This window comes from Poecile atricapillus, chromosome 19 (genome assembly GCF_030490865.1).
Source record: "Poecile atricapillus isolate bPoeAtr1 chromosome 19, bPoeAtr1.hap1, whole genome shotgun sequence".
NCBI lineage: Eukaryota > Metazoa > Chordata > Aves > Passeriformes > Paridae > Poecile > Poecile atricapillus.
The window spans coordinates 326,323-353,583 of NC_081267.1; the positions used below are offsets into that span (position 1 = coordinate 326,323).

The 27,261-nt window shown below is 39.4% G+C and overlaps 1 gene segment (V, D, J or C); it reads left to right on the forward strand.

The window, feature by feature from the left end:
• Window positions 1–27,261, forward strand: LOC131586312 (Ig mu chain C region-like). The segment is given in 10 exon segments: window positions 1–191; window positions 8,068–8,156; window positions 17,763–18,056; window positions 19,143–19,286; window positions 20,416–20,559; window positions 21,387–21,530; window positions 21,994–22,137; window positions 22,582–22,911; window positions 25,400–25,732; window positions 26,668–27,261. Coding segments are annotated over 10 exon segments (2,217 nt in total).

Below are 27,261 nucleotides of genomic sequence, written 5' to 3' on the forward strand. Positions count from 1 at the left end.
ATGCTGGCGGGGATCGGCGGCCCGGCGGCGCCGTGGGCGCGCGGAAGGTTCCGGGTGGGGCGGGAGGAGGAGGATGGCGGCGGGTCGGTGACGCTGAGCGCCGACGAGCTGCGGGACGGGGATTCCGGCGCTTATTTCTGCGCCGCTCACGGCGGCGCCGGCGCCGGGGACGGGCGGAGGAAAACCTCGGGGTGGTCCCCTGGGGGGGGGGGGAGGGGGGGAGGGGGAGGGTGGGAGAGGATGAGGGGGTTGGGTGGAGTTGGGTTGGTCATGGTTGGGTTGGGTTGGTCATGGTTGGACGGAAGAGGAAGAGGAAGAGGAAGAGGGGGTTGGGTTGGGTTGAGTTGGGTTGGGTTGGTCGCGGTTGGATGGAAGAGGAAGAAGAGGTTGAGTTGGGTTGGGTTGGTCATGGTTGACTGGAAGAGGAAGAGGAAGAGGGGGTTGGGTTGAGTTGGGTTGGGTTGGTCATGGTTGGGTTGGGTTGGTCGCGGTTGGATGGAAGAGGAAGAAGAGGTTGAGCTGGGTTGGGTTGGGTTGGGTTGGGTTGGATTGGATGGAAGAGGAAGAGGAAGAGGAAGAGGAAGAGGAAGAAGGGGTTGAGGTGGTCACGGTTGGGTTGGGTTGGTCATGGTTGGGTGGAAGAGGAAGAGGAAGAGGAAGAAGGGGTTGGGTCAGTCATGGTTGGGTTGGGTGGAGTTGGGTTGGTCACGGCTGAGTTGGGTTGGTCACGGTTGACTGGAAGAGGAAGAGGAAGAAGAGGTTGGGTTGGGTTGAGTTGGGTTGGGTTGAGTTGAGTTGAGTTGGGTTGGTCATGGCTGACTGGAAGAGGAAGAGGAGGTTGAGTTGAGTTGATTTGAGTTGGGTTGGATTGAGTTGGTCACGGTTGGGTTGGCCACGGTTGGGTTGAGTTGAGTTGGGTTTTGTCGGTCATGGTTGGGTGGAAGAGGAAGAGGGGGATTGGTCGGTCATGGTTGGGTTGGGTTGGTCACGGTTGAGTGGGAGAGGAAGAGGGGGTTGAGTTGAGTTGAGTTGAGTTGGTCATGGTTGAGTTGGTTTGGGTTGAGTTGGGTTGGTCATGGTTGGGTTGAGTTGGGTTGGTCATGGTTGACTGGAAGAGGAAGAGGAGGATTGGTTGGTCATGGTTGGGTTGGATTGGTTTTGGTTGGGTTGGTTTTGGTTGAGTTGGGTTGGTTGAGTCGAGTTGGGTTGGGTTGGGTTGGGTTGGTTTTGGGTTGGTCACGGTTGGGTGGAAGAGGAAGAGGAGGATTGGTTGGTCATGGTTGAGTTGAGTTGGTTTGGGTTGGTTTTGGTTGGTTTTGGTTGGTTTGGTTGGTTTTGGTTGGTTTTGGTTGGTTTTGGTTGGTTTGGTTTGGTTTTGGTTGGTTTGGGTTGGTTTTGGTTGGTTTTGGTTGGTTTTGGTTGGTTTTGGTTGGTTTTGGTTGGTTTTGGGTTGGTTTTGGTTGGTTTTGGTTGGTTTGGGTTGGTTTTGGTTGGTTTTGGTTGGTTTTGGTTGGTTTTGGTTGGTTTTGGTTGGTTTTGGGTTGGTTTTGGTTGGTTTGGGTTGGTTTGGGTTGGTTTGGGTTGGTTTTGGGTTGGTTTTGGTTGGTTTTGGTTGGTTTTGGTTGGTTTTGGTTGATTTTGGTTGGTTTTGGGTTGGTTTTGGTTGGTTTGGGTTGGTTTTGGTTGGTTTGGGTTGGTTTGGGTTGGTTTTGGTTGGTTTTGGTTGGTTTGGGTTGGTTTGGGTTGGTTTGGGTTGGTTTGGGTTGGTTTTGGTTGGTTTTGGTTGGTTTTGGTTGAGTTGGGTTGGTTTTGGTTGGTTTTGGTTGGTTTTGGTTGGTTTTGGTTGGTTTTGGTTGGTTTGGGTTGGTTTTGGTTGGTTTGGGTTGGTTTTGGTTGGTTTTGGTTGGTTTTGGTTGGTTTGGGTTGGTTTTGGTTGGTTTGGGTTGGTTTTGGTTGGTTTGGGTTGGTTTTGGTTGGTTTTGGGTTGGTTTTGGTTGGTTTTGGTTGGTTTTGGTTGGTTTTGGTTGGTTTTGGTTGGTTTTGGTTGGTTTTGGTTGGTTTTGGTTGGTTTTGGTTGGTTTGGGTTGGTTTTGGTTGGTTTGGGTTGGTTTGGGTTGGTTTTGGTTGGTTTGGGTTGGTTTTGGTTGGTTTTGGGTTGGTTTTGGTTGGTTTTGGTTTGGGTTGGTTTGGTTTCGGTTCCTCACCACTTGGAAAGTTCCGGAAGCTCTTGGAACCTTCTGGATGGAGCTGGAGACCCTCCCATGGCCATGGGGACCCTTCCACGAAGGTCAAGAACCTTCTGGAAGTTCCTCAGGACCCTCAGGATGGATCCAGAACCTTCTGGAAGAGCCCCAGGACCCTCGGGATGGATCCAGAACCTTCTGGAAGAGCCTCAGGATGGACCCAGAACCTTCTGGAAGTTCCTCAGGATGGACCCAGAACCTTCTGGAAGAACCTCAGCACCCTCAGGATGGATCCAGAACCTTCTGGAAGTTCCTCAGGACCCTCAGGATGGATCCAGAACCTTCTGGAAGAACCTCAGGACCCTCAGGATGGATCCAGAACCTTCTGGAACTTCCTCAGGACCCTCAGGATGGATCCAGAACCTTCTGGAAGAACCTCGGGATGGATCCAGAACCTTCTGGAAGAGCCTCAGGACCCTCAGGATGGATCCAGAACCTTCTGGAAGTTCCTCAGGATGGATCCAGAACCTTCTGGAAGAGCCTCAGGACCCTCAGGATGGATCCAGAACCTTCTGGAAGTTCCTCAGGATGGACCCAGAACCTTCTGGAAGTTCCTCAGGATGGACCCAGAACCTTCTGGAAGAAGAAAATGAGAAAATTTGAAGGAAAAACGAGAAAAAGGAGAAAATTTGGGGGAAAAAACGAAAAAAAAAGAGAAAAACTGAAGAAAAAGTGAAAAAAAAGTGACAAAATTTGGTGGAAAAGTGGAAAAAATGGAGAAAATTTGGGATAAAAATGGGAAAAAAAATAAAACTTGAGGGAAAAGTGAAAAAAAGGAGAAGATTTGGGGTAAAAATTTCCATTTTTATCCCAAATTTTCTTTTTTTTCTACTTTTCCATCAAATTTTGTCTTTTTTTCCCATTTTTATCCCAAATTTTCTCCTTTTTTTTCCACTTTTCCCCCAAATTTTGCAATTTTCCCCTTTTTCTTCAGATTTCCTCTTTTTTTTTTCGGTTTTCCCACCAAATTTTCTCCTTTTTTCCCATTTTTTCCTTCAAATTTTCCCATTTTATTCCGTTTTCACCCCAAATTTGGCCTCAATTTCCCTTTTTTTTTTCCCAATTTCCCGGGTTTTTTTTAAATTCCCGGGGTTTTTTTCCCGTTTTTTTTTTCCCGGTTTTTTTTCCTTTATTCCCGTTTTTTTTCCCAATTCCAGATTTTTTTCCCCTATTTCCGTTTTTTTTTCTTTTTTCCCGATTTTCCCCCAATTCCCGTTTTTTTTTTAATTCCAGGTTTTTTTTTAATTCCCGTTTTTCCCCGATTCCCGCGGTTTTTTCCCAATTCCCGGTTTTTTTTCCCTATTCCCGTTTTTTTTACCAATTTCCTTTTATTTTTTCCCCTATTCCCGATTTTTCCCAATTCCCATTTTTTCTTTATTGCCGTTTTTTTTCCCAATTTCCTTTTTTTTCCCCCAAATCCCGATTTTTCCCCATTCCCGCATTTTTTTCCTATTCCCGGGTTTTTTCCCCGATTTCCCCGATTTTTCCCCAATTCCCGGTTTTTTTTCCCCAATTCCCCTTTTTTTCCCAATTCCCGGTTTTTCTTTATTCCTTTTTTTTTCCCCAATCCCGTTTTTTTCCCTATTCCCGCCTTTTTCCTAATTCCCGTTTTTTTCTTTATTCCCGTTTTTTTTCCCCCAAATTCCCGGAATTTTCTTTATTCCCGGTTTGTTGTTTTTTCCCCAATTCCCGTTTTTTTCCCCAATTCCCGTTTATCTCCCCAAATTTCCATTTATTTTTATTTTTCCCCTATTCCCGGTTTTTCCCCCAAATCCCGGTTTTTTTCCCAATTCCCGGTTTTTTCTTTATTCCCGTTTTTTTCTCCAATTCCTTTTTTTTTCTTTATTCCCGGTTTTTCCCCGATTCCCGGATTTTTTTCTTCATTCCCGGTTTGGGTTTTTTTTTCCCGTTTTTTTCTTTATTTCCCCCGATTCCCGGGATTTTCCTTATTCCCGTTTTTTTCTTTATTCCCGTTTTTTTCCCCCAAATTCCCGGTTTTTTCTTTATTCCCGGTTTGTTGTTTTTTCCCCAATTCCCGTTTTTTTTCCCCAATTCCCGGTTTTCCCCCCAAATTTCCATTTATTTTTATTTTTCCCCTATTCCCGGTTTTTACCCCGATTCCCGATTTTTCCCAATTCCCGGTTTTTCTTTATTCCCGTTTTTTTTTCCCAAAACCCGTTTTTTTTCCCGATTCCCGGGATTTTCAAGAATTCCCGATTTTCCTTTATTCCCTTTTTATTTTCCCAATTCCCGGTTTTTTCTTTATTCCCTTTTTTTCCCCCAATTCCCGTATTTTCCCCGATTCCCGTTTTTTTCTTTATTCCCGATTTTTTTTCCCGATTCCACCTTTTTTCCCCAATTCCCGTTTTATTTTCCCGATTCCCGTTTTTTTCTTTATTCCCGTTTTTTCCCCCGATTCCCCTTTTTTTCCCAATTCCCGTTTTTTTCCCAATTCCCGTTTTTTTCTTTATTCCCGTTTTTTCCCCCGATTCCCCTTTTTTCCCCTAATTCCCCTTTTTTTCCCAATTCCCGGTTTTTTCTTTATTCCCGTTTTTATTTTGTTTTTTTTCCCAATTCCCGGGATTTTTTTTATTCCCGGATTGTTGGGTTTTTTTCCCCAATTCCCGGTTTTCCCCCCAAATTTCCATTTATTTTGTTTTCCTTATTCCCTGATTTTTTCCCCAATTCCCGACATTTTTTTTCCCGTTTTTTCCCCCATTCCCGGTTTTTTTCCAGTCCCGTTTTTTTTCTTTATTCCCGTTTTTTCCCCCAAATCCCATTTTTTCCCCAATTCCCGTTTATTTTCCAATTCCCGTTTTTTTTTTCTTTATTCCCATTTTTCCCCCCAAATCCCTTTTTTTTTTATTCCCGCTTTTTCCCGAATTCCCGTTTTTTCCCCCCAAATCCCGTTTATTTTTCCCCAATTCCCGATTTCCCCCAATTCCCTTTTTTTTCCCCCAAATCCCGTTTATTTTTCCCCGATCCCGTTTTTTCCCGATTCCGCCGTTTTTCGCCCCAAACCGGGCCGGGGTTTTTTGCGCTCTCGGTGTCACCGTGGGAGCGGCCCCGGCGCGGGCGCTGCTGCTGCTCCCGGGGGCTCGCGCGGCCACAAAAACCCCAAAATCCCCGGATTTCACCCCAAAACCGCACCGGGTCTTCAGCGCAAAATCCCGCCGGGATTTCAACCCAAAATCCCCGAATTTTACCCCAAAATCCACAAATTTCACACAAAAATCCCAAATTTCTCCCTAAAATTTCAGGATTTCCACCCAAAATCCACGAATTTTAACCCAAAATCCCCGGATTTCACCCCAAAACCCTTTCCGGGACTTCAGCCCAAATTCCCGCCGGGATTTCAACCCAAAATCCCCGAATTTTAACCCAAAATCCACAAATTTCACACCAAAATCCACCCGGGATTTCGGCCCCAAAATCCCGAAATTTCACCCCAAAATCCTCCCGGGATTTCGACCCCAAAATCCCCGAATTTTACCCCAAAATCCCGGGATTTCCTCCCAAAATCCACGAATTTTTCCCCAAAATCCACGAATTTTACCCAAAAATTCACAAATTTTAATCCAAAATCCCCGATTTTCATCCCAAAATCCCAAATTTCTCCCTAAAATTTCAGGATTTCCACCCAAAATCCACGAATTTAAACCCAAAATCCCGAATTTTAACCCAAAATCCCCGGATTTCACCCCAAAACCCACCCCGGGACTTCAGCGCAAAATCCCGCCGGGATTTCAACCCAAAATCCCCGAATTTTAACCAAAAATCCCCGAATTTCCCCCCAAAATCCCCGGATTTGACCCAAAATTTGGGGTAATTTCTGGTTTTTTGAGTCTTTTTTTACCCAAATTTTGGTTAAATTCGGGTTTTTTGGAGTTTTTTCACCCGCATTTGGGATTTTTAGAGCGGTTTTGACCCAAATTTGGGGCAATTTCGATGTTTTCGAGCGTTTTTGCCCAAATTTGGGGTAATTTCGGGTTTTTTCAGCATTTTTAACCCAAATTTGCGATTTTTTAAATATTTTTGAGCATTTTTGACCCAAATTTTTTGATTTTTCGAGCATTTTTGGGTAATTTTGGGTTTTTTTGAGCATTTTTGCCCAAAATTTGGATTATTTGGGGTTTTTTTTTAAAGTTTTGCCTCAAATTTGGGGCAATTTCCATTTTTTTGACCATTTTTCACTTGATTTTGGGTAATTTTGGGTTTTTTTAGCATTTTCCACCAAATTTTGGGTCATTTCGGAGTTTTTCAGTATTTTTGCCCCGAATTTGGGGTAATTTCGGGGTTTTTGAGCATTTTTCACCCGAATTTGGGTTTTTTGGAGCGGTTTTGACCCGAATTTGGGGTAATTTCTCTGTTTTTTATCATTTTTCACCAAATTTTGGATAATTTTGTTTTTTTAAAGCATTTTTCACTCTAATTTGGGTCATTTCCGGTTTTTTTTTGTATTTTTGCCCAAAATTTGGGGAAATTTCGAGTTTTTGTCGCATTTCCACCTCAATTTTGGGCAATTTCGGGTTTTTTTAACATTTTTACCAAACCCGCGATTATTTTTTGCCTTTTTTGACCCAAATTTTTCCTTTTTTTTCCTCTTTTTGCCCCTTTTCACCCCAAATTTGGGTTGATTTTATCTTTTTTCCTCATTTCCCCCAAATCCCCTCACATTTTTCCCACTTTTCCCTCTTTTTGACCCAAAATCTCCTCATTTTCCCCCATTTCCACCTCAAAAAAAAATCACCAAAAATCTCATTTTTTCCCCCCAAAATCGCTCAATTCCCGCATTTCCCCCCGATTTCCCTTTTATCCCGATTTTCCCTCTTTTTCCCCCAAAATCCCGATTTTTTCTCCCCCTCCCGCCCCCAAAAAACCCCAAATTTCCCCTTTTTCACCCCAAAATCACCAAAATCACGATTTCCCCCATTTTCCCTCCCAATTTCCTCGTTTTTCACCCAAATTTTCACTTTTTTCCCAATTTTTCTCCCCTTCTCTTTCCCCCGCCCCCAAACCTCCCTAAAAACCCAAATTTTACCTTTTTTCACCCAAATATGAGGGAAAAATTCCCCAAAATCGCCAAAATTACCATTTTTAACCCCAAATTTCCCATTTTTTACCCAAAATTTCCCATTTTTGCACCGTTTATCCCCATTTTTTCCCTTCCTTTCCACCTCCCCTCCCCCTCCATTTTCCCGCCCTCAAAACCTCCCCCAAAAATCCCAATTTTCACCCAAAATACGAGAAAAAAATTCCCCAAAATCACCAAAATTACCATTTTTCCCAAAATTTCCATTTTTTTCCCCAAATTTCCCAATTTTTTCCCCATTTTTTCGTCTCCTTCAACCCTCCCCTCCCCCTCCTCTTCCTCCTCCCTCAAACCCCCCTAAAAAACCCCATTTTTACCCTTTTTCACCCCAAATTAAGAAAAAAAAATTAAAAATCACCAAAATCACCGATTTTTCCCAAAATTTCAATTTTTTCCCCATTTTTTTCCCAAATTTCCCAATATTTTCCCCCTCTCCTCCTCCTCCTCTTCCTCCTCCCCCAAACCCCCCTAAAAAACCCCATTTTTACCCTTTTTCACCCCAAATTAAGAAAAAAAAAATAAAATCGCCAAAATTACGATTTTTTTCCCAAAATTTCCATTTTTTCCCCATTTTTTTCCCAAATATCCCATTTTTTTCCCCATTTTCCCCCTTCCCTCCCCTTCCTCTTCCTCCTCCTTCAAACCCCTTAAAAAAAACCTCAAAAAATCGCGTTTTTCCCCATTTTTCCCCCAATTTGCCCAAAATCGGGGTTTTTTACCCCAAAATTGGAGGTTTTTGCGCGGGTTCCCCGCGGGCCCCGCCCACCGTGGGTCTCCTATTGACGCCTGGGGCAGCGGAACGACGGTCACGGTGTCCAGCGGTGAGTCCCGACCCCAAAATCGCCTTTTTTTCACCCAAAATTCGCATTTTTTCACCCAAAATTCGCATTTTTCACCCTCAAAAACCCCCCCGGGAGAAATCGGGGGTTTTGGCGGGAAAATCGGGGATTTGGCGGGAAAATCCCGGGGTTCCCCGGCGGGAAAATCGGGGGTTTTGGCGGGAAAAAAAATCTGGTTTTTTTTTAATTTTTTGACCCAAAATTTAAATTTTTTTGGGGTGAAAATTCGGCGTTTTTGGGGTTTTTTTTAAAAGTTGGATTTTAAGGGAAATTCCCGAGGGGTTTTGGGGTGAAAAAAGTCAATTTTGGGGTTTTTTTTTGGAGGAAAATTTGATATTTTTGGGTTAAAAATTTGATATTTTTGGTTGAAAATTTGATTTATTTTGGGTTAAAATTTGATATTTCTGGGTTAAAATTTGATTTATTTTTGGGTTAAAATTTGATGATTTTTTTTTTGGTTAAAATTCGATTTTTTGGGGGGGGAAAATTTGTAATTTTTTTTGGTTAAAATTTGATATTTTTGGGTTAAAATTTGGTATTTTTGAGTTAAAAATTTGGTATTTTTTAGGTGAAAATTTGATTTATTTTGGGTTAAAATTTTGATATTTTTTGGTTAAAATTCGATTTTTTGGGGGGGGCGAAAATTTGAATTTTTTTGGTTAAAATCTGATATTTTTTAATCGTTGAAATTTGATTTATTTTGGTGAAAATTCGGTGTTTTTTTGGCGAAAATTTGATTTTTTTATTCGTTAAAATTTGATTTATTTTGGATTAAAATTTGAAATTTTTTTTCGGTTAAAATTTGATTTATTTTGGTTAAAAGTTGATATTTTTTTTTGGTGAAAATTTGATTTATTTTGGGGTAAATTTGATTTATTTTGGGTGAAAATTTGATTTTTTTTTGGGTTAAAATGGAGGAAAAAATGGAGAAAAAATGGGGTAAAAAATGGGAAAAATGGAGAAAAAATTGAGATAAAAATGGGATAAAATTGAGATAAAATTGAGATAAAAATTATTAAAAAATTGAGATAAAATTGAGGAAAAAATGGGGAAAAATTGAAATAAAATTGATAAAAAAATGGTTTAAAAATTGAGATAAAATTGGGATAAAATTGAGATAAAATTGAGATAAAATTGAGATAAAATTAAGATAAAATTTAGATTAAAATGAAATAAAAATGAGGAAAAAATGAGGAAAAAATGACAAAAAATGGAGAAAATATTGAGATAAAATTGAGATAAAATTGAGATAAAATTTAGATTAAAATGATAAAAAAATTGGGGAAAAATGGAGAAAAATTGGGGAAAAAATGCGAAAAAAAATGAGATAAAAATGATTAAAAAATTGAGATAAAATTGAGGAAAAAATGAGAAAAAATGGTGAAAATATTGAAATAAAATTGATAAAAAATGACAAAAAAATTGAGATAAAATTGAGATAAAAATGAGGAAAAAATGATTTAAAAATAAAGAAAAAATGACGAAAAAATGAGAAAAAATGAGAAAAATTGAGATAAAATTGAGATAAAATGGAGATAAGAATGATAAAAAATTGAAATAAAAATGAGGAAAAAATGATAAAAAATGATAAAAAATATTTTTAAAAATAGAGAAAAAATGGAGAAAAAATGAGAAAAAATTGAGATAAAATTGAGGAAAAAATGAGAAAAAAATGAGAAAAAATTGAGAAAAAATTGATAAAAAAAGATTAAAAAATTGAGATAAAATTGAGATAAAATGGAGAAAAATTGAGAAAAAAAATGAGATTAAAAAAGAGAAAAAAATGAGAAAAAATGGAGAAAATATTGAGAAAATATTGAGATAAAATTGAGATAAAAATGAAATTAAATTGAGGAAAAATTGAGATAAAATTGAGATTAAATGGAGATAAAATTGAGGAAAAAATGATTAAAAAATAGAGAAAAGTGGAGAAAAAAATGGAGAAAAAAATGGCAAAAAATGGTAAAAAAATTGAGATAAAATTGAGGAAAAAATGAAATAAAAATGAGAAAAAATGGAGAAAAAATTGAGATAAAATTAAGTTAAAATTGAGGAAAAATTGAGAAAAAAATGAAATAAAATTGGTAAAAAATGGTTTTAAAAAAAGGAGAAAAAATTGAGAAAAAATGATAAAAATGGAGAAAATATTGAGATAAAATTGAGATAAAATGGGTAAAAAATGGACAAAAATGGGGTAAAAAATGAGAAAAAATGGAGAAAAAAATGAGAAAAAATTGAGAAAAAATTGAAATAAAATTGATAAAAAATGATTTAAAAATTGAGATAAAATTGAGGTAAAATTGAGATAAAAATGAGGAAAAAATGGTAAAAAAATGGAGAAAAAATGGAGAACAAAAATGAAAAAAATGAGAAAAAATAATTTAAAAATTGAGATAAAATTGAGATAAAATTGAGATAAAATGGAGGAAAAAATGATTAAAAAATAAAGAAAAAATGGAGAAAAAATGAGAAAAAAATGATAAAAAATTGAGATAAAATTGAGGAAAAAATGTGATAAAAATGAGAAAAAAATGGAGAAAAAAATGAAATAAAATTGATAAAAAATGATTTAAGAAATTGAGGAAAAATGAGAAAAAATGGAGAAAAAATGGAGATAAAATTGAGATAAAATGGAGAAAAATTGAGGAAAAAATGATAAAAAAATGGAGAAAAAATGGAGAAAAAAATGAGAAAAAATTGAGAAAAAATTGAAATAAAATTGAGATAAAATTGAGATAAAATTGAGATAAAATTGAGATAAAATTGAGATAAAAAGGAGGAAAAAATGATTAAAAAATAAAGAAAAAATGGAGAAAAAATGAGAAAAAAAATGATAAAAAATTGAGATAAAATTGAGGAAAAAATGTGATAAAAATGAGAAAAAAATGGAGAAAAATTAATTTAATTTAATATAATTTAATTTAATTTTATTTTATTCGATTTAACTCAATTTAATTCGATTTAATTTAAGTTAATTTATTTTAATCCGATTTAATTTAGTTTAATTTCTTTTAATTTAATTTAATTTAATTTAGTTTAAAAAATAAAATAAAACAATAGATTAAGTTAATGAAAATTAAATTAAATTATATTAAATCAAATTAAGTTAAATTAATTAAAATAAATAAAATAAAGTAAAAGAAAAGAAAATAAATTAAATTAAAACGAATTAAAAAGTTAAATTAAAGTTTAATTAAAGTTAAATAAAAATTAAATTAAATCAAATTAAATAAAATAAATTAAATTAATTCAAATAAAATAAAATAAAATAAAATAAATAATTAAATTAAATTAAATTAAATTAAATTAAATTAAATTAAATTAAATTAAATTAAATTAAAAGCACCAGAGAAATAAACTTTAAAATAAACAAAAAACAATTAAAAATCAATTAAAAAATCCAATTAAATTCCATTTTTTTCACCCCAAAAATTAAAAATCGCCCCCAAAAGTGGAACCGACCCAAAAAGGGGAAATTTGGCCCCAAAATTCTTTCGGTTCCCCCCCAAAATAACCCCGGGGAGGTTTCGAAAACAACAAAAAAAGGAGAAGTTTGGGGCTTTTTGGGTCAAATTTCCCCTTTTTGGGCTGGAAAACAACACCTGGGAGGGAGAAAAATTCAAATTTTGGGACTTTGGGGAAAAAATTTGAATTTTTAGGGAAAAAATTTGAATTTTTGGGGAAAAAATTTGAATTTTTGGGGTAAAAAAATTGAATTTTTGGGTGGAAATTGGGGGAAATTGAGATTTTTGTAGGAAAAAATTTGAATTTTTGGGGAAAAAATTGAATTTTTTTGGTGAATTTTCGGGTAAAAATGAGATTTTTTAAGGGAAAAATTGAATTTTTGGGGAAAAAATTTGAATTTTGGGGTAAAAATGAGATTTTTGTAAGGGAAAAATTGAATTTTTGGGGAAAAAATTGAAATTTTTTGTGAATTTTCAGGTAAAAATGAGATTTTTGTGCAAAAAAAATCGACTTTTGAAGGAAAAAAATTGAATTTTGGGGTGGAAATTGGGGGGAAAATGAGATTTTTGTAGGGAAATATTGAATTTTTGGGGAAAAAATTGAATTTTTGGGGTAAAAAAATTGAATTTTGGGGTAAAAATGAGATTTTTGGAGGAAAAAATTTGATTTTTGAGGGGATTTTAAGAGAAAAAATTGAATTTTGGGGGATTTTAAGGGGAAAAAATCGAATTTTGGGGTAAAAAAGAGATTTTTGTGCTGAAAAATTCGATTTTTGGAGAAAAAAGTTGAATTTTGGGGGGGATTTGGGGGAAAAAGATTTTTTAAGAGAGAAATTCGAGTTTTGGGGTTTTTATTTAATGCGGGGGATTTTAATTGGGTTTTAATTGAGATTTAATTGAGATTTTATTGAGATTTTATTGAATTTTAAATGAATTTTAATTGAATTTTAATTGGGATTTTAATTGGGATTTTATTGAGATTTAATTGAGATTTAATTGAGATTTTATTGAATTTTTATTGAGATTTAATTGAGATTTAATTGAGATTTAATAGAATTTTAATTGAATTTTAATTGAGATTTAATTGAGATTTAATTTAGATTTTATTGAGATTTAATTTAGATTTAATTTAGATTTAATTGAGATTTAATTGAGATTTAATTGAGATTTAATTGAGATTTAATTGAGATTTAATTGAGATTTCAGGGATTTTTTAAATTGAGATTTAATTGAGATTTGATAGAATTTTAATTGAATTTTTATTGAATTTTGATTGAGATTTAATTGAGATTTAATTGAGATTTAATTTAAATTTAATTTAGATTTAATAGAGATTTAATTGAGATTTAATCGAATTTTAATTGAATTTTAATTGAATTTTGATGGAGATTTAATTGAGATTTAATTGAGATTTAATTGAGATTTAATTGAATTTTTAATGAGTTTTAATTGAATTTAATTCCGTTTAATTCGCTTTCAATTATTTAATTCCGATTTAACTGAATTTTAATTGAATTTAACTCCTTTTAATTGGCTTTAATTAATTTTATTCGTTTTTCATTTAATGACTAATTCTCGGTTTTATTTCGATTTAATCGATTTTATTTCATTTTAATTGGTTTTAATTGGGTTTAATTGGTTTTAATTTGATTTATTAGGGTTTTAATTGGTTTTAATTGGTTTTAATTTGGTTTTAATTTGATTTAATTTGGTTTTAATTGGGTTTTAATTGGTTTTAATTGCTTTTAATTTGATTTATTAGGATTTTAATTCGGTTTTAATTGGTTTTAATTGCTTTTAATTTGATTTATTAGGCTTTTAATTGGTTTTAATGGGTTATAATTGGTTTTAATTTGATTTATTAAGGTTTTAATTGGTTTTAATTGCTTTTAATTTGGTTTAATTTGATTTATTAGGCTTTTAATTGGGTTTTAATTTGATTTATTAAGCTTTTAATTGGGTTCTAATTGGTTTTAATTGGTTTTAATTTGATTTATTAGGCTTTTAATTGGGTTTTAATTTGATTTATTAAGCTTTTAATTGGGTTCTAATTGGTTTTAATTGGTTTTAATTTGATTTATTAGGCTTTTAATTGGGTTTTAGTTGCTTTTAATTGCTTTTAATTTACTTTATTAGTCTTTTAATTGGGTTTTAATTGGTTTTAATTTGATTTATTAGGCTTTTGATTGGGTTTTAATTGCTTTTAATTGCTTTTAATTTGCTTTATTAGGCTTTTAATTGGTTTTAATTGGATTTAATTGGTTTTAATTTGGTTTTAATTTGATTTATTAGGCTTTTAATTGGTTTTAATTGGTTTAAATCTGGTTTAATTTGATTTATTAGGGTTTTAATTGGTTTTAATTGGTTTAAATTTGATTTATTAGGCTTTTAATTGGTTTTAATTGGTTTTAATTTGATCTAATTTGGTTTTAATTGGGTTTTAATTGGTTTTAATTGCTTTTAATTTGATTTAATTTGGTTTTAATTGGTTTTAATTGGTTTTAATTTGCTTTATTAGGCTTTTAATTGGTTTTAATTTGGTTTAATTGGTTTTAATTTTATTTATTAGGCTTTTAATTGGTTTTAATTGGCTTTTAATTGATTTATTAGGGTTTTAATTGGTTTTAATTGGTTTTAATTAATTTTAATTTGATTTATTAGGCTTTTAATTGGTTTTAATGGGTTTTAATTGGTTTTAATTTGATTTATTAAGGTTTTAATTGGTTTTAATTGCTTTTAATTTGGTTTAATTTGATTTATTAGGCTTTTAATTGGGTTTTAATTGGTTTTAATTTGGTTTTAATTTGCTTTATTAGGCTTTTAATTGGTTTTAATTGGTTTTAATTGGTTTTAATTGGTTTCAATTAGATTTATTAGGATTTTAACTGGTTTTAACTGGTTTGGATTGTTTTTTACTGGTTTTTACTGGTTCTAACTGGTTCTAATTGGTTTTTACTGGTTTGAACTGGTCTGAACTGGTCTGGAATGGTCCTGTACTGGTTTGGACTGGTTTTTACTGGTTTGGACTGGTTTTAACTGGTCTGAACTGGTCTGTACTGGTTTGTACTGGTTTGGACTGGTTTTAACTGGTCTGAACTGGTCTGTACTGGTTTGTACTGGTTTGGACTGGTTTTAACTGGTCTGAACTGGTCTGTACTGGTTTGTACTGGTTTGGACTGGTTTGTACTGGTCTGTACTGGTTTATACTGGTAAAGCTGGGGTGGCTGGGGGTGCCAGTACTGGTTTATACTGGTTTATACTGGTCTGAACTGGTTTTTACTGGTTTATACTGGTAAAGCTGGGGCAGCTGTGGGTGCCGGTACTGGTTTGAACTGGTTTATACTGGTCTATACTGGTTTGTACTGGTCTGGACTGGTTTGGACTGGTTTGGACTGGTCTATACTGGTTTATACTGGTAAAGCTGGGGCAGCTGCGGGTGCTGGTACTGGTTTATACTGGTTTGGACTGGTTCGGACTGGTCTGGACTGGTCTGGACTGGTTTGGACTGGTCTGAACCGGTTTGGACTGGTCTGTACTGGTTTGTACTGGTTTGTACTGGTTTGTACTGGTTTGTACTGGTTTGTACTGGTCTGGACTGGTCTGTACTGGTCTGGACTGGTTTGGACTGGTTTGGACTGGTCTATATTGGTTTATACTGGTAAAGCTGGGGCGGCTGTGGGTGCTGGCACTGGTTTGTATTGGTTTAAACTGGTTTTTACTGGTTTGGACTGGTTCGGACTGGTCTGGACTGGTCTGAACCGGTTTGGACTGGTCTGTACTGGTTTGAACTGGTCTGGACTGGTTTGGACTGGTTTGGACTGGTCTATACTGGTTTATACTGGTAAAGCTGGGGTGGCTGAGGGTGCCGGTACTGGTTTAAACTGGTTTATACTGGTTTGGACTGGTCTGGACTGGTCTGTACTGGTTTGGACTGGTCTATACTGGTTTATACTGGTAAAGCTGGGGTGGCTGAGGGTGCTGGTACTGGTTTGTACTGGTTTGTACTGGTTTGTACTGGTCTGGACTGGTCTGGACTGGTTTATACTGGTTTATACTGGTTTATACTGGTAAAGCTGGGGTGGATGAGGGTGCCGGTACTGGTTTGGACTGGTTTGGACTGGTTTGGACTGGTTTGGACTGGTCTGGACTGGTCTGGACTGGTTTATACTGGTTTATAATGGTAAAGCTGGGGTTACTGAGGGTGCTGGTACTGGTTTATACTGGTTTATACTGGTTTGGACTGGTCTGGACTGGTCTGGACTGGTTCGGACTGGTTTTTACTGGTTTATACTGGTCTGGACTGGTCTAGACTGGTCTGAACCGGTTTGGACTGGTCTGTACTGGTTTATACTGGTAAAGCTGGGGTGGCTGTGGGTGCTGGTACTGGTTTGTACTGGTTTGTACTGGTTTGTACTGGTCTGGACCAGTTTGGACTGGTTTGGACTGGTTTGGACTGGTTTATACTGGTCTGGACTGGTCTATACTGGTAAAGCTGGGGCAGCTGCGGGTGCTGGTACTGGTTTGTACTGGTTTAAACTGGTTTTAACTGGTTTGGACTGGTCTGGACTGGTTTGGACTGGTTTATACTGGTTTATACTGGTCTGGACTGGTTTATACTGGTTTATACTGGTTCATAATGGTAAAGCTGGGGTGGCTGTGGGTGCTGGTACTGGTTTAAACTGGTTTTAACTGGTTTGTACTGGTCTGTACTGGTTTGGACTGGTTTGTACTGGTCTGTACTGGTTTGTACTGGTCTGTACTGGTTTGGACTGGTTTGGACTGGTCTATATTGGTTTATACTGGTAAAGCTGGGGCGGCTGTGGGTGCTGGCACTGGTTTGTATTGGTTTAAACTGGTTTTTACTGGTTTGGACTGGTTCGGACTGGTCTGGACTGGTCTGAACCGGTCTGGACTGGTCTGTACTGGTCTGGACTGGTCTGGACTGGTTTGGACTGGTTTGGACTGGTCTGTACTGGTCTATACTGGTAAAGCTGGGGTGGCTGAGGGTGCCGGTACTGGTTTAAACTGGTTTATACTGGTTTTAACTGGTTTGGACTGGTTTGGACTGGTCTGGACTGGTCTATACTGGTTTATACTGGTAAAGCTGGGGCAGCTGCGGGTGCTGGTACTGGTTAATACTGGTTTAAACTGGTTTTAACTGGTTTGGATTGGTCTGGACTGGTTTGGACTGGTTTGGACTGGTTTAAACTGGTTTTTACTGGTTTGGACTGGTTCGGACTGGTCTGGACTGGTCTGAACCGGTTTGGACTGGTCTGGACTGGTTTGGACTGGTTTGGACTGGTCTATACTGGTTTATACTGGTAAAGCTGGGGCGGCTGTGGGTGCCGGTACTGGTTTGAACTGGTTTGTACTGGTCTGAACTGGTCTGGATTGGTCTGGACTGGTTTATACTGGTCTATACTGGTCTATACTGGTTTATACTGGTCTGGACTGGTCTATACTGGTTTATACTGGTAAAGCTGGGGCAGCCGCGGGTGCTGGTACTGATTTATACTGGTCTGGACTGGTTTGCACTGGTCTGTACTGGTCTGAACCGGTTTGGACTGGTTTATACTGGTTTATACTGGTTTGTACTGGTCTATACTGGTTTATACTGGTCTGGACTGGTTTGTACTGGTCTGGACTGGTCTGTACTGGTCTATAATGGTAAAGCTGGGGTGGCTGAGGGTGCCGGTACTGGTTTATACTGGTTTATACTGGTTTGTACTGGTTTTAACTGGTTTGTACTGGTTTGGACAGGTTTGGACTGGTCTATACTGGTTTATACTGGTCTGGACTGGTCTGGACTGGTCTGGACCGGTTTATACTGGTTTATACTGGTCCGTACCACTCCAAATCCTGACGCTTTTCCCGCCAAATCCCCGCCATTTTCCCTCCGGATAATTCCCGCCAAAACCAAAAAATTCCCGCCAAAAAAAAGAAATCCCCAAAAAAATAAAATCCCGCCAAATAATTCCCGCCAAAAACCAGAAAATTCCCGCCAAAAAAAAAAAAAAAAAAAAAAAAAAAAAAAGAAAATTCCCGGAAAAAAAAAATTCCCGCCAAAACGAATTTCCCGCCATTTTTTCCTGATGGAACCTTCTGGAATTTTCTCTCCCCCCAGGTTCCCCCCGGGCCCCGGAGCTGTTCCCGCTCTCCCCCTGCGGCTCCGGCTCCGAGTTCTCCGTGGGCTGCCTGGCCCTGGGCTTCTCTCCGCCCACCCTCGGCTTCGCCTGGCGCGACCGCGACAACCGCAGCGCGCCGGGAGCCGCCATCTTCCCCGCGGTCAGGAGTTCCGGAACCTTCCTGGCGGCGTCGAGACTCGGGATGGAGCTGGAGGAGGGAAAGGGACGGCAGCCCTTCTGGTGCCGGGCTGAGCACGGCCAGGGGAGCCGCAGCGTGCAGGTCTACAACCCAGGTGAGAGGGCTAATAATGGTGCTAATAATCGCTAATAATTGGGCAAAAATCCCGGATTGATAATCCTAAAAATAGTCCTAAAAATAGGCCTAATAATGGTCCTAATATCTCTAATAATGGCAAAAAATCCCAGAAAAACAGCCTTAAAAATGGTCCAAAAATAGGCCTAATAATGGTCCTAATATCTCTAATAATACCCCAAAAATCCCAGAAAAATAGCCCTAAAAATGGCCCAAAAATAGCATATTAATAACTCTAATAATGGCTTTAATAATGGCCAAAAAATCCCAGAAAAATAGCCCTAGTAATAGCCCTAAAAATAGGCCTAATTATGGTCTTAATATCTCTAATAATACCCCAAAAATCCCAGAAAAATAGCCCTAAAAATGGCCCAAAAATAGGCCTAATAATGGTCCTAATATCTCTGATAATTGGCCAAAAAATCCCAAAAAAATATCCCTAATAATGGCACTAATAACCCGAATAATACCCTAATAATGGCACTAATAACCCGAATAATAGCCCTAATAATGGCACTAATAACCCGAATAATAGCCTTAATAATGGCCCAAAAAATCCCCCAAAAAATCCCTAATAATGGCCCTAATAATGCCCCTAATATCTCGAATAATAGCCCTAATAATGGCCAAAAAAATCCCAGATTAATAACACTAATAATAGCCCTAATAATGGCCCTAATATCATTAATAATAGCCCTAATAATGGCCCCAAAAAACCCCAAAAAAATCCCCAAAAAATCCCCAAAAAAATCCCCAAAAAATCCCAAAAAAATCCCAAAAAAATCCCAAAAAAATCCCAAAAAATAAAAAAAAAATCCCAAAAAAATCCCCAAAAAATCCCCAAAAAAATCCCAAAAAAATCCAAAAAAAATCCCAAAAAATCCCAAAAAAATCCCCAAAAAATCCCAAAAAATCCCAAAAAAATCCCCAAAAAATCCCAAAAAAATCCCAAAAAAACCCCCCAAAAAATCCCCAAAAAATCCCCAAAAAATCCCCAAAAAATCCCCAAAAAATCCCCCAAAAATCCCAAAAAATCCCAAAAAATTCCCATTTTTTCCCTCTCCAGGTCCCGGCTCCCTCCTCCCTCCCGTCACCTTCCTCACCCTCCACCCCCCGTCCCGCGAGGAATTCCAGGGTCCCTACCGGAACTCCACCCTCCTCTGCCGGATCCGCGGCTCCCGGCCCCGCCCCGGCCACGCCCCCAGCCCGGGTTAATAACCCTGATAATGGCACTAATAATGGCACTAATAATGGCACTAATAATGTCCCAAATATCTTTAATAATGGCCAAAAAATACCAAAAAAATATCCCTAATAATGGCACTAATAACCTGAATAATGGCTGTAATAATGGCACTAATAACCCAAATAATAGCACTAATAATAGCCCAAAAATCACAGATAAGTATCTCTAATAATGGCACTAATAACCCAAATAATAGCCCTAATAATGGCCCAAAAAAATCCCAAAAAAATCCCTAATAATGGCCCTAATAATGGCACTAATATCTCGAATAATAGCACTAATAATAATCCTAATAATAGCCAAAAAATCCCAGATAAATATCCCTAATAATAGGCCTAATAATGGTCCTAATATCTCTAATAATGGCCAAAAAAAACCCCAAAAAAATCCCCAAAAAATCCCAGATTAATAACACTAATAATAGGCCTAATAATAGCCCTAATAATGGCCAAAAAAATCCCCAAAAAATCCCAAAAAATCCCAGATTAATAACACTAATAATGGCACTAATAATGGCACTAATAACACTAATAATAGCCCTAATAATGGCCCAAAAAAACCCCAAAAAAACCCCAAAAAAATCCCAAAAAAATCCCAAAAAATGCCCAAAAAAATCCCCAAAAAATCCCCCCAAAAAAACCCCAAAAAATCCCAAAAAAATCCCAAAAAATCCCCAAAAAATCCCCAAAAAATCCCCAAAAAATCCCAAAAAAATCCCAAAAAAATCCCAAAAAACCCCCAAAAAATCCCCAAAAAATCCCAAAAATCCCCAAAAAATCCCCAAAAAATCCCAAAAAAATCCCAAAAAATCCCCAAAAAAATCCCAAAAAAATCCCAAAAAAATCCCCAAAAAATCCCAAAAAATCCCCAAAAAATCCCCCAAAAAATAAAAAAAAAATCCCCCAAAAAATCCCAAAAAATCCCAAAAAAATCCCCCAAAATTCCCAAAAAATCCCAAAAAAACCCAAAAAATCCCCAAAAAATCCCCAAAAAATCCCCAAAAAATCCCCAAAAAATCCCAAAAAAATCCCAAAAAAATCCCCCAAAAATCCCCCAAAAAACCCAAAAAATTCCCATTTTTTTCCCCCTCCAGGTCCCGGCTCCCTCCTCCCTCCCGTCACCTTCCTCACCCTCCACCCCCCGTCCCGCGAGGAATTCCAGGGTCCCTACCGGAACTCCACCCTCCTCTGCCGGATCCGCGGCTCCCGGCCCCGCCCCGGCCACGCCCCCAGCCCGGGTTAATGACCCTGATAATGGCACTAATAATGGCAAAAAAATCCCCAAAAAAATATCCCTAATAATGGCACTAATAACCCGAATAATATCCCTAATAATGGCCCAAAAAATCCCAGATTAATAACACTAATAATAGCCCTAATAATGGCCAAAAAAATCCCAGATTAATAACACTAATAATGGCACTAATAATGGCCCTAATAACACTAATAATAGCCCTAATAATGGCCAAAAAAAATCCCAAAAAAATCCCTAAAAAATCCCCAAAAATCCCAAAAAATCCCCAAAAAAATCCCAAAAAATCCCCCAAAAAATCCCAAAAAAATCCCAAAAAAATCCCAAAAAAATCCCCAAAAAATCCCCAAAAAATTCCCCAAAAAATCCCAAAAAAATCCCAAAAAATCCCAAAAAATCCCCCAAAAAATCCCCAAAAAATCCCCAAAAAATTCCCCAAAAAATCCCCAAAAAATCCCCAAAAAATCCCAAAAAATCCCCAAAAAATCCCAAAAAATCCCAAAAAAATCCCAAAAAATCCCAAAAAAAATCCCCAAATAAATACCAAAAAACCCCAAAAAATCCCCCCAAAAAAACCCCAAAAAATCCCAAAAAATCCCCAAAAAAATCCCAAAAAATCCCCCAAAAAATCCCAAAAAAATCCCAAAAAAATCCCAAAAAAATCCCAAAAAATCCAAAAAAAATTCCCAAAAAATCCCAAAAAATCCCCAAAAAAATAAAAAAAAAATCCAAAAAAAATCCAAAAAAAATCCCCAAAAAATCCCAAAAAAACCCCAAAAAATCCCAAAAAATCCCATTTTTTTCCCCCTCCAGGTCCTGGCTCCCTCCTCCCTCCCGTCACCTTCCTCACCCTCCACCCCCCGTCCCGCGAGGAATTCCAAGGTCCCTACCGGAACTCCACCCTCCTCTGCCGGATCCGCGGCTCCCGGCCCCGCCCCGGCCACGCCCCCAGCCCGGGTTAATGACCCTGATAATGGCACTAATAATGGCACTAATAATGGCACTAATAATGGCCAAAAATCCCGGATTAATAACCCTGATAATGGCACTAATAATGGCACTAATAACACGAATAATAGCCCTAATAACGGCTCAAAAATCACAGATAAGTATCTCTAATAATGGCACTAATAACCCGAATAATAGCCCTAATAATGGCCCAAAAAATCCCAGATAAATATCCCTAATAATGGCACTAATAACGGCCCTAATATCATTAATAATAGCCCTAATAATGGCCCAAAAAATCCCAAAAAAAACCCCCAAAAAACCCCAAAAAATCCCAAAAAAATCCCCAAAAAATCCCAAAAAATCCCAAAAAAACCCCAAAAAATCCCCAAAAAATCCCCAAAAAATCCCCAAAAAATCCCCAAAAAATCCCAAAAAAATCCCAAAAATTCCCATTTTTTTCTCCCTCCAGGTCCCGGCTCCCTCCTCCCTCCCGTCACCTTCCTCACCCTCCACCCCCCGTCCCGCGAGGAATTCCAGGGTCCCTACCGGAACTCCACCCTCCTCTGCCGGATCCGCGGCTCCCGGCCCCGCCCCGGCCACGCCCCCAGCCCGGGTTAATGACCCTGATAATGGCACTAATAATGGCACTAATAATGGCCCTAATAATGGCCAAAAATCCCGGATTAATAACCCTGATAATGGCACTGATAATGGCACTAATAACACGAATAATAGCCCTAATAACGGCTCAAAAATCACAGATAAGTATCTCTAATAATGGCACTAATAACCCGAATAATAGCCCTAATAATGGCCCAAAAAATCCCCCCAAAAAATCCCTAATAATGGCCCTAATAATGGCACTAATAACCCGAATAATAGCCCTAATAATGGCCCAAAAAATCCCAAAAAAATCCCAAAAAATCCCAGATTAATAACACTAATAATGGCACTAATAATGGCACTAATAACACTAATAATAGCCCTAATAATGGCCAAAAAAATCCCAAAAAAATCCCAAAAAAACCCCAAAAATTCCCATTTTTCCCCCCTCCAGGTCCCGGCTCCCTCCTCCCTCCCGTCACCTTCCTCACCCTCCACCCCCCGTCCCGCGAGGAATTCCAGGGTCCCTACCGGAACTCCACCCTCCTCTGCCGGATCCGCGGCTCCCGGCCCCGCCCCGGCCACGCCCCCATCCTCTGGCTGCGCAACGGCGCCCCCTGGAGCGACGGCGCCACCCCGGAAGCGCCGGCGCCGGAAGCTTCCGGAACCTTCGTGGTCGGCAGCCGGTTGGTGGTGACCGAGGCCGAGTGGGAACGCGGCGACGTCTTCACCTGCCAGGCCGGGGAGGAGAGCAGGAACACCAGCAAGGCCATGGAGTGCGGCTGTGAGTTGGGATTTTTTGGGGTGAAAAACGCCGATTTTGGGATTTTTGGGGGGTGAATTCCCCGTTGGGGGAGGTGGAGGAATGGGGGTTGGGTTGAGTTGGGTTTTTTTGGAGAGATTCCCCAAAAAATTGCTGGAAATCCCCGAATTTTACCAAAAATGTTCCGCGGTTTTAAGGGTTTAGCAGCTCAAAATTCCCAGAAATTAAATTTTTCCTTAAAAGAATCCAAATTTTCAGGTTTTAGCACCTCAAAATTTCCATAAATCAAATTTTTCCCCAAAAGAATCCAAATTTTCAGGTTTTAGCACCTCAAAATTCCCAGACATCCATAAAATTTCCATAAATCAATTTTTTCCCAAAAATAATCCCTATTTTAAGGGTTTAGCATCCCAAAATTTCCATTAATCAAATTTTTCCCCTTAAAATAATCCCAATTTTCAGGTTTTAGCATCCCAAAATTCCCAGAAAACCATAAAATTCCCAGAAATCAAATTTTTCCCCTAAAATAAACCAAATTTTTGGGTTTTAGCACCTCAAGATTCCCAGGAAATTGAAAAATTCCCATAAAATTCTTTTTTTCCCCTAAAATAATCCCAATTTTAAGGGTTTAGCATCCCAAGATTCCCATAAAATTGAAAAATTCCCATAAAATCCTTTTTTTCCCCTAAAATAATCCAAATTTTCAGGTTTTAGCACCTCAGAATTCCCATAAAATTGAAAAATATCCATAAATCAATTTTTTTTCCCCAAAAGAATCCAAGTTTTCAGGTTTTAGCACCTCAAAATTCCCAGAAATCAAATTTTTTCCTACCAAAATCATCAAGAAGAATCTTCCAGTTGACCAATGGTCATCATCAATGGTCATTTTGGGTGGAAACCACCCCAAACTACCATTGAGGATCTTCCAATTGACCACTGACCATCATCAATGGTCATTTTGGGTGGAAACCACCCAAAACCACGATCAAAGATCTTCCAGTTGACCACTGACCATCTCCAGTGGTCATTTTGGGTGGAAACCACCCCAAACCACCATTGAGGATCTCCCAGTTGACCAATGGCCATCATCAATGGTCATTTTGGGTAGAAACCTCCAAAAATCATCAAGAAAGATCTTCCAGTTGACCACTGACCATCATCAATGGTCATTTTGGGTGGAAACCACCCCAAACCACCATTGAGGATCTCCCAGTTGACCACTGACCATCTCCAGTGGTCATTTTGGGTGGAAAAAACCCAAAACCACCATCAAAGTTCATCCAGTTGACCACTGGTCATCATCAATGGTCATTTTGGGTGGAAACCACCCCAAACCACCATTGAGGATCTTCCCAGTTGACCAGTGGCCATCTCCAGAGGTCATTTTGGGTGGAAAAAACCCCAAACCACCATTGAGGATCTCCCAATTGACCAATGGCCATCTCCAGAGGTCATTTTGGGTGGAAACCACCCAAAACCACCATCAAAGTTCATCCAGTTGACCACTGACCATCATCAGTGGTCATTTTGGGTGGAAAAAACCCAAAACTATGATCAAAGATCTTCCAGTTGACCACTGACCATCATCAATGGTCATTTTGGGTGGAAACCACTCAAAACTATGATCAAAGATCTTCCAGTTGACCACTGACCATCATCAATGGTCATTTTGGGTGGAAACCACCCCAAACCACCATTGAGGATCTCCCAATTGACCAATGGCCATCATCAATGGTCATTTTGGGTGGAAACCTCCAAAAATCATCAAGAAGGATCTTCCAGTTGACCACTGACCATCATCAATGGTCATTTTGGGTGGAAACCACCCCAAACCATGATCAAAGATCTTCCAGTTGACCACTGACCATCTCCAGAGGTCATTTTGGGTGGAAACCTCCAAAAATCATCAAGAAAGATCTTCCAGTTGACCACTGACCATCATCAATGGTCATTTTGGGTGGAAAAAACCCAAAACCATGATCAAAGATCTTCCACTTGACCACTGACCATCTCCAGAGGTCATTTTGGGTGGAAACCACCCCAAACCACCATTGAGGATCTCCCAGTTGACCACTGACCAACCCCAATGGTCATTTTGGGTGGAAACCACCCCAAACCACCATCAAAGGTCATCCAGTTGACCACTGGCCATCATCAATGGTCATTTTGGGTGGAAACCACCCAAAACCATGATCAAAGATTTCCCAATTGACCACTGACCAACCCCAATGGTCATTTTGGGTGGAAACCTCCAAAAATCATCAAGAAAGATCTTCCAGTTGACCACTGACCATCATCAATGGTCATTTTGGGTGGAAACCTTCAAAAATCATCAAGAAGGATCTCCCAGTTGACCAATGGCCATCATCAATGGTCATTTTGGGTGGAAACCATCCCAAACCATGATCAAAGATCTTCCAGTTGACCACTGACCATCTCCAGTGGTCATTTTGGGTGGAAACCACCCCAAACCACCACCCAAGCTCACCCCGTTGACCCCGCCCCACAGATGACCAACCCCTGAGCGCCAGCGACATCCGGGTGGAGACGGCGGCGCCGCTCTTCGCCGACATCTTCCGGGACCAGGCGGCGCGGCTGACCTGCCGCGTCTCCAACCTGGCGGCCGGCGGAGAGGGCCTGGAGGTCACGTGGCTCAACGAGGAAGGTGAAGCCCTGGCCACCAAGATGGCGGCGCCGGCGCTGCAGTCCAACGGGCTCCTGGCGGCCGAGGGCGTGGCCACGGTCAGCGTCGAGGCCTGGGAGTCCGGCCAGGTCTTCACGTGCCGAGTGTCCCACCCCGAGCTGCTCTTCCCCAGGGAGGTGACCATGAGGAAGAGCACGGGTGAGTTCCGGAAGTGGGGAAAGGGGGATTCAAGATGGCGGAAGGTTGGGGTCAGTGGGGATCCAAGATGGCCGAAGGTTGGGGTCAGTGGGGATCCAAGATGGCCGAAAGTTGGGGTGGGAATCCAAGATGGTGGAAGGTTTTGGGAATCCAAGATGGCCGAAGGTTGGGGTCAGTGGGGATCCAAGATGGCCGAAAGTTGGGGTGGGAATCCAAGATGGCCGAAAGTGGGGCGGGGTGTGGAAATCCCAAATTTCCCCCCAAAAATCCCAAAATGCCCCAAATTTCCCCCAAATCCCTCAAATCCCCAAATTTCCCCAAATCTCCCCAAAATCCCCCCAAATCCCCAAATTTCACCCCAAAAATCCCAAATTTTCCCCCAAAAATCCCAAATTTTCCCCCCCAAAAATCCTAAATTTCCCCTCAAAAATCCCAAATTTCACCCCAAATTTCACCCCAAAAATCCCAAATTTTCCCCCGCAAAAATCCCCCAAAAAATCCCCAAAAAATCCCGAATTTTCCCCAAAATCCCCCCAAATTTCACCCGAAAAATCCCAAATTTTTTCCCCAAAAAATCCCAAATTTCCCCCCAAAAATCCCAAATTTCCCCCCAAATTTCACCCCAAAAATCCCCTGAAAAATCCCCCAAAAAATCCCAAATTTTCCCCAAATCCCCCCAAATTTCACCTGAAAAATCCCAAATTTTTGCCCAAAAATCCCAAACTTTCCCCCCCAAAATCCCAAATTTTACCCCCCAAATTTCACCCCAAAAATCCCCTGAAAAATCCCCCCAAAAAACCCAAATTTTCCCCAAATCCCCCCAAATTTCACCCGAAAAATCCCAAATTTTTGCCCAAAAATCCCAGATTTTTGCCTAAATTTTTTCCCAAAACTCCCGTATTTCACCCCAAAACCCCTCTCCTTCCTCTTCGCAGTGGCGGACGCGTCCCCGCCCACCGTGCACCTGCTGGCCCCGCCCCCGGATCAGCTGCGCCGCCGCACCTGGGCCACCCTCACCTGCCTCATCCTCGACTTCAACCCCCCGGACCTCCTCGTCCAATGGCTGAAGGACGGGCAGCCCCTCCCCCCCAGCCACGCCCTCACCTGGAAGCCCCGCCCCCAAGCCGGCCACGCCCCTTCCGGCCACGCCCACCAGAGCGTGAGCACGCTGACGGTGCCGGCGCGGGATTGGGAGGGCGGCCATGTTTACACCTGCCTGGTGGGGCACGAGCGGCTGCCGCTGCGGCTGGCGCAGAAATCGCTGGATAAATCCGCCGGTAACCCCGCCCACCTCAACGTGTCCCTGGTGCTCAGCGACTCCGCCGCCGCCTGCTACTGAAATCCCCGCTTTTTACCCCAAAAACGGCACTTTTCCCCCAAAAAATCGCACTTTTCTAGACAAAAATAAAGTGGTTTTTGCAAAAACAAAATGGCGGCTCTACAACAAAAACTCGGTTTTTCTTACCTTGAAAATGGAGGGGTTTTAACCAAAATTTGGCTTTTTGCACTCAAAAAGTTCCATTTTGACC